Source organism: Muscardinus avellanarius (genome assembly GCF_963383645.1).
Source record: "Muscardinus avellanarius genome assembly, chromosome: 10".
NCBI lineage: Eukaryota > Metazoa > Chordata > Mammalia > Rodentia > Gliridae > Muscardinus > Muscardinus avellanarius.
This window is the reverse complement of record NC_137796.1, coordinates 49,776,652-49,784,452: the sequence shown is the minus strand read 5'-3', so window position 1 is coordinate 49,784,452 and position 7,801 is coordinate 49,776,652. Positions and strand designations below refer to the sequence as shown.

Below are 7,801 nucleotides of genomic sequence, written 5' to 3'. Positions count from 1 at the left end.
GGGGCATTCTACCTCCAAGGTACAACCCCAGCCCTATTTTTAATTCTTTAATTTTTAAACAAGGTCTTACTGAGTTGTGAAGGGTGTCACTAAGTAGCTGAGGATGTTCATGAAGTGTGATCCTCCTGTCTCAGCCTCCCAAATGCTGGTATTACAAGCGTGCGCCACCATTCCTGCCTCACACCCAGTCCTTTTATTTCCTATTTTGAAGCAGGATCTTGCTAAATTGCTGAGGCTGGCTTCGAACTTGTGACCCTCCTATCTCAGCTTCCCAAGTTCTGGGATTACAGGTATGCAGCACCACATCCAGCCAATTTGACAACTAAAATTAGCATCACAGAGCCGGCATGGTGGCACACACTTGTAATCCTAGCGTTTGGGAGGCTGATACAGGAGGATCGCGGTTTGTGGCCAACATCAGCTACTTAGTGAGGCCCTTTGCAACTCAGTGAGACCCTGTTTCTAAATAAAGAATAAAATAGGGCTGGGGGTATAGCTCAGAGGTAGAATGCCCCTGGGTTTCATCCCCAGTACTGAAAAAAAATAAATAAATAAAACAGCATTCACAATCATAAAAGCAACTCCTTTCGACTATTAGGAGCCTGAAATGAATTAGTTTGTGGACCATTCTTTCAAAAAAGAAAAAACAGCAGAAGCTCCTCCTCTGTTATCAGCAGCCTCCTTCACACCCCAGTCCTGAGCTCTGCCGCCCTGTGGAGTCCCCAGGCCAGCTCCCCATCCCTCCAACTCAGCCAGTCAGGGACTTCCCAGTCCGCCAGCTGAAAGCCGAGAGGGGGCCCCCAAAGAGGTTTTTTTCCCAGGCTCCGTAGACTGAATTTCAGTTTCTTTTTCCTTCTAGGGCCGGCTCCAGGCTCACCTGGCCACACCCACACCTGCTTACTCACCTGGGAACAGGGACAGGCCCCGCCCACTCATGCCTCAAGTGGAAGTTCTCATTTCCTTTTCACTTTACACACATCACTGAGATTGCACCTCCAGCCTGGCTAAAAGCAGAACCATGCATCCCGGGATGCAGTCGTGCTTTGGCCATGGCTTCAGCAACCTGCACGCTGTGGCTCCTGGTGCTGATGAGCGTGGTGCTTGGCAGGCCCAGCGCAGGCCCTGTCCCCACTTCCAAGCCCACTACAACCGCGGTGCTGTGCCACTTGGACAGGTTCAAGTCGCTGTCACCACGAGAGCTGGAAGCCTTCAAAAAAGCCAAGGATGCTTTGGTGAGTCTGTGGTGCGCCCAACTTCTATGTCTCCTGCTGTGGCCCAGCTGCTGGCCTGGCGCTGGGCAAACCTCTGACTTCAGCTGTGGTCTAGCCTCCAGCCTTCCAGCTACGCCTCGCCTCTACCCTTTCTGAGAAGGGTTTGACTCAAGCCTCTCTGCTGGGCCAACCTTCATCCTGCTGCTGTGAGCTAGCCTCCAGCCCTGCCAAGTGGGCTAACCTGTGGCCTTGCTCCCTAGAAAGAGTGGCTCTTGCTGAAAGACTCCAAGTGCAGCTCCCCACTGTTCCCCAAGACCTGGGACCTGAGGCAGCTGCAGGTGAGTTGGACGCCAGGCCACCCTTGCCCTTGCCCTGCCCCTGCGCCCCTAACAAAGTGGCCCTTCCTCTCCCTCTGCCTGTGCACTTCCCAGTGCCCCTCACCTGTCCCCTCTCACTGCCACTCTTTTTTGTTTCTGATTTCTTTGTCTTTTCTTTCTTTCTTTTTTTCTTTTTTCTTTTCTTTTTTCTTTTTCTTTTTTTTTTTTTTTTTTTGGAACTGGGGATTGAACCCAGAGCACCGCACCTGCTTTGCCACTGAGCTACATCCCAGGCCCCCAACCCAGCTCATTTCTACTCTCCATACCTCGCTTCCTTCCATGCAGCAGAGCATCAGTCTGTCTGCTCTGTGCCTCTGTCCTGCTCAGCTTCACCCTGTCCACTCCCCACACTGACTCAGTCTCCTTCACCTTTCTTTTCTTTCTTTCTTTTTTTTTTTTTTTTCTTTTTGGTGGTACAGGAGATGGAACCCAGGGGCCTTTTACCTCCGGCTACACTGGCAGATCTTTTTATTTGGAAACAGGGTCTCTTAAGCCAGCACGGCTGGCTTTGAACCTGCTTGATCCTCCTGTCTCCGCCTCCAAAGCACGGGGATTACAAGCGTGCGCCACCATGCCCGGCTTCCCTAGCCTTTCTTTTACTGGTACATGTGTATGTGTATGTGTGTGTGTGTGTGTGTGTGTGTGTGTGTGTGTGTGTGTGTGTTTACTGGGCATTCTACCTCTGAGGTACATCCCCAGCCCTTTTTATTTATTTATTTATTTATTTATTTATTTATTTATTTATTGCAGGTCTGGGGATGGAACTCAGGGGCATTCAACCGCCAAGCTACACCCTCTACCCTATTTTTTATTCTTTATTTTTGAAACAGGGCCTCACTAAATAGCAGAAGCTGTCCACGAACCGTGATCCTCTGGTCTCAGCCTCCTGAATGCTGGGATTACAAGTGTGTGCCTCCATGCCCGGCGCAGGCTTTCTTACTTTTTTGCTTTTTTTACTTTTTGCTTTGTTGCTAAGTAGCTGAGGCCGGCTGCGAACATGCGATTCTCCTATCTCAGCCTCCCAAGTACTGTGCGCCACCACGACTGGCTGAAATAGGGTTTTTAAACCAGGTGTGGTGGTACATGCTTATAATCCCAGCATTCAGGAGGCTGAGACCGGAGGATCACGGTTCATGGACAGCCTCAGCTACTTAGTGAGGCCCTCTGCAACTCAGTGAGACCCGGTTTCAAAATAAAGACTAAAAAATAGGGGAGAGGGTGTAGCTTGGAGGTTGAATGTCCCTGGGTTCCATCCCCAGACCCGAAAAAAAAAAAGAAAAAAGAAAAAAAGAAATAGGGTTTTGGCTAGGCGTGGTGGTGCACACTTGTAATCCTAGTATGTGGGAGGCTGAGACAAAAGGATCAGAGGTTAGAGGACAGCCTCAGCAATTTAGCCAGGCCTTCTCAATTTAGTGAGATTTTGTTTCAAAATAAAATAGGGCTGAGGGTGTAGCTCAGAGCAGAATGCCCCTGGATTCAATCCCCAGTATGAGATGAGATGAGATGAGAGGGAGGGAGGGAGGGAGAGAGAGAGAGAGAGAGAGAGAGAGAGAGAGAGAGAGAGAGAGAGAGAGAGAAAAGAAGAAGAAGAAGAAGAAGAAGAAGAAGAAGGAGGAGGAGGAGGAGGAGGAGGAGGAGGAGGAGGAGGAGGAGGAGGACGACGAGGACGAGGAGGAGGAAGAAGAAGAAGGAGGAGGACGAGGAGGAGGAGGACGAGGAGGAGGAGGACGAGGAGGAGGACGAGGAGGACGAGGAGGAGGAGAGGAGAGAGGAGAGGAAAAGAAAGAAAGAAAGAAAGAAAGAAAGAAAGAAAGAAAGAAAGAAAGAAAGAAAGAAAGAAAGAGGGAGCGGGGGAGGGAGGGAGGAAGGAAAAAAGTTCTTTCTAAGTTGCTAAGGCTGGCCTCACATCTGTGATCCTCCTGTCTCAGGCTCCCAAGGATTAAGATTACAGGATGGGCCACTGTGCCCATTTCCACCCTTATCTTTCTAAGGCACCTTATCGTCTTCACCCGCATCCTTCCTCATGTGTTCCTGTTCTGTCTCCTCTCACTGGACCATCACCTGTCCGCATCATGCCTCCCATCTCACCTGCCCGTTCCCTGTTCCCCAGCCCGTCCCCTTGCCGGACATTCTCATCATCTTTCCTGGTGTACCTCGCTCAGCTGCTCCTTCTCACCTCTCCTCAGGTGTGGGAGCGCCCCGCGGCCCTGCAGGCTGAGCTGGCCCTGACACTGAAGGTGCTGGGGAAGGTGTGTGACTCTGCCCTGGGGGACGTCCTGGACCAGCCCCTCCACACTCTGCGCCACCTCCACTCCCAGCTGCAGGCTTGTGTGAGTGCTGGGCCCCGGGCCTCCCTCCCACGCTGGGCTCTGAGCCCGTGCTCCCGCCTCACGCTGCCTCCTCTGCCACAGGCCCCGGCTCAGCCCACAGCAGCCCCCAGGCCCCGCAGTGGCCGCCTGGCCCACTGGCTGCACAGGCTCCAGGTCGCCCAGGACAAGGTGAGCGAGCGGGAGGAACAGGGGTGTGGAGCCCCTGCAGCCCTGACCATGGGCCCTCGTGAGCCAGCCCTGTCCCCACAGGAGTCCCCCGGCTGCCTGGAGGCCTCTGTCACCTTCAACCTCTTTCGCCTCCTCACCCGGGACCTGAGATGTGTCGCCAGTGGAGACCTGTGTGTGTGACCCAGACCATCCCCAGTTGGCCTGGGACCCCAGAGCTTATTTATGCATGAAAACCCCACCCTGCCTTAAGTTATTTCCTCTCATTTTAATTCTTTATTTTTGCGGCCCTGGGGATGGAACCCAGGGGCATTCTACCTCCAAGCTACACCCCCAGCCCTATTTTTTAGTGTTTATTTTGAAACATGGTCTTACTAAGTTGCAGAGAGCAGCAGTAAGTAGCTGAGGCTGGTCGCGAACCTGGATCCTCCTGTCTCAGCCTCCCAAATGCTGGGATCACAAGCGTGCGCCACCATGCCTAGTTCTCCGATTTTTTATTTATAGAGCTACAGTCCTGACTCAGACCCAGGACTGAGTTTATTTTTGTACTTTTATACCATATGTGCAAATAAATACTAAAGAATTAGCCTTTCTGTGACCAGTGAATCCTTGAGTGTATGTATGGTCGTGCCTCTGTGACCGAGTGTGGATGTTCGTTGGTGACTGATTGCATGTGTGTCTGACTTCTGTGACTTTATTCAAGGGATTGTCTTCCAAACTAAGACTAACCAAAGATGTATAACTGTGCATAGTCATGGCCATATGTGTGCAAGTGTATGTATATGTGTGTATGTTCATACATATGTTATATGTCTGTGTCCCTCTGTCTGTATGAACTGCATATCTCTGTTTTCTCTGTATACCTAGAACACATGGGGATCTATAAACTTAGGATATTTATTTATTTATTGTGGTACTGGGGATGAAACCCAGGGGCATTCTATCTCTAGAATTCTACCTCTAGCCCAATTTTATTTATTAATTTATATTCATTTATTTTGCAGTATTGGCACTTGAACTCACACACAAACCACCTCCAAGTCACAATAAACTAAACTTAGTGGAGTGAAGCAACAACCACCATACTGTGCAGATTGCTTCTGTGGGTCACAAATTTGGACAAGACCTCCTGTGGCTAGCCTGCCTCTGCTTCGAAATGTCTGAGGCCTTGATTCTTCTTCCACCCTTTCTTGTTTCTTTCTTTTCTTTTCCTTTCTTTTTCTTTTCTTTTCTTTTGTGTGTTTGTTATTATTGTTTGTTTCATGGTGCCAGGGCCAGGGTAAGTACCTCTACCGCTGAGTCACTCTCCCAAGTCTGCTTCTATACTCTTTTTCTTTTTTTAGTGGTACTGGGGGTGGAACCAGGGGCTTTTCTATTTCCAGGATATGCTCCCAGACCTATTCTATACTTTATTTGGAAACAGGGTCTCACTAAGTTGCGAGACCATCACTCAGTAGCTGAGGCTGGCTTTGAACCTGTGCAATCTTCCTATCTCAGACTCCCAAGCGCTGGGATTACAAGCGTGCGCCACCACGCCCGGCTTCTATCCTTCTAAAGGGCAAGGGAAACTCCTGTAATAGGGAGTTTCACAAAAACTCAACCCCCCTATTAAGTATGCATGCTTGTCTCATTGGTCAGAGTTCAGTCACATGCCAAAATCTAAACCAATTATTTTCAAGGAAGATGGAACTACAAAAATCCTCTTGAATGAACCAAGATTCACTCCCGAGGGGAGGACACTTTCTCTATGAGCCTGCCCTGCGAGGTTGGATTCCTGAACACATTTAGAGCCCATCAGCAAAGAAAAGTTGGGAGTGGGGGGCCCAGGCAGGAGCCAAAAGTGGAACCTGGAGGTCCCAAGGTTGTGAATCTCTTGCAGGATGGACGTCTCGTGTCTCTCCGATGGCAGCACTGTTTTCTATTGTTAAACATTAAAATATTTTGCAGTTGGGCATGGTACCACACACTGTTATCTTAGTACTTGAGAGGCTAAGACAGATCACAGGTTCGAGGGCAACCCCAGCCACTTAGCAAGACTCTATTTCAAAATAAAAAATGAAGAGCTGGGCGTGTTGGCGCACGCTTGTAATCCCACAATTTGGGAGGCTGAGATGGGAAGATCATGGTTTGAGGCCAGCCTCAGCTACTACTTAGTGAGGCCCTTTGCAACTCAGTGAGAAAATGTTTCAAAATAAGAAATAAAAAATAGGGGCAGTGGTGACCGTGACCACAGCAACAATAGCTGGCAGCGGCCAAATAGGACAGGTATTCCTCTGAGAAACCCCAGACATCAGATTTTGGTTTAATATCTGATTGGAACAACATACAGAGACATTTATAGCCATGACTTCCTACCTAAAATATAAGAGAGAAGAGACAGACCTAGATGGTGGAGATGGCCAGTATTCGAGAGAGATAGATAAATCCAATCCAACCGGCCTTGAACTGTTGGATAAATCTCCCCCCCAAAAAGACTTCTCCTGCCCCCATATGCTCAAGAATTCTGGACAACATACTATGTAAGAAAAATGCTCGGGAGGAGGGCCAAGATGGCAGCTGTGGAAGCAGCCAGTATCAGGGAGAGGCAGGTAGATTCATTCTAATCCACCCTGAACTTTTGAGGAAATCTCCCCGAAAGTAGACTGCACCTGCCCCACATGCTCAGGAACTCTGGGCAACATACTATGTAAGAAAAAATTTTGCGGAGACAGACCAAAATTGTGGTAGCGGTGGCAGCCAGTATTCAGGAGAGGCAGACAGAGCCAACCAAATCCACATTGAATTTTGGAAGAAATCTCCTCAAAAGTAGACTGTTCCTGCCCCACATGCTCAGGAACTCTGAACAACATACTATGTAAGTTAAAGTTTTACAGAGATGGACTAAGATGGCGGCAGCAGAGCGGCCAGTATTTGGGAGAGACTGACAGTTCCAATCCAATCCACCTTGAATTTTTGAAGAAATCTCCCCAAAAGTAGACTGCTCCCGCCGCACATGTGCAGGAATTCTGGACAACATACTATGTAAGAAAATTTTCCAGGGCAAGTGGGAGGGAGCCCCGCCCATATTTCTGGGCTGGCTCACTGTGTCGGGTGTCCCTCAGCTCATGGCCACCGCGGTCCTCTGTGCTGCGTTGGGTGCCAGGATGTGCTTGGAACAGCGGATCCCGCTCTGCATGGTGAGGCTGCGAGCCTCCACTTTCACTGGGGAGATAAAATCCATTGCTGCTAGGGAATTGGGCTCCCAGCTTCTGCAAAGGACACGTGCTGTTTTCTCCTACTTAAAGAAATGCATATATATGGAGGGGAAAATGTGAACCTCTGTAAACATCCTGCCCACAGTGACAGGGTCCGGAGCCCGCCACATGGCGAGGCCGGGTCTGGAGTCAGCGAGGCTGGGCCTGGAGCCTGTTGCTCGGCAGGCCTGGAACCGGGCCTGCTCCACAGCATAGAGCCAGCGGGTTCCTTCAACTGTGTGGCCAGGAAGCAACAGAAGCTGCCACTTTCTCACCTAATCTCTCAGCAGATTTCCAGATCCAAGTGCCCTCTATTTAAGAAAAAATTGGTTGTGAATGGATCATCCTGTCAAAGTTACTCACCTTCTGGCTTTCAGGTTCTCAGTAAGTGGGAATAAGTATGGAGAAATAGAAGCTCTAATACAATGTTGGTGGGATTGCAAGTTAGTGCGACCACTTTGGAGAACAGTATAGAAGATCCTCAG

General features: G+C 49.6%; 1 protein-coding gene across 1 annotated transcript; it reads left to right on the top strand.

The window, feature by feature from the left end:
• Positions 1–1,049: 1,049 nt before the first annotated feature.
• LOC308268449 (interferon lambda-1-like) lies at positions 1,050–4,266 on the top strand (the record flags this gene model as incomplete). The annotated part of the gene is made up of 5 exons (XM_080703577.1): positions 1,050–1,232; positions 1,472–1,549; positions 3,775–3,918; positions 4,000–4,086; positions 4,168–4,266. 5 exons carry the CDS (start codon positions 1,050–1,052, stop codon positions 4,264–4,266), a joined length of 591 nt encoding a protein of 196 aa, XP_080559703.1.
• Positions 4,267–7,801: the final 3,535 nt, after the last annotated feature.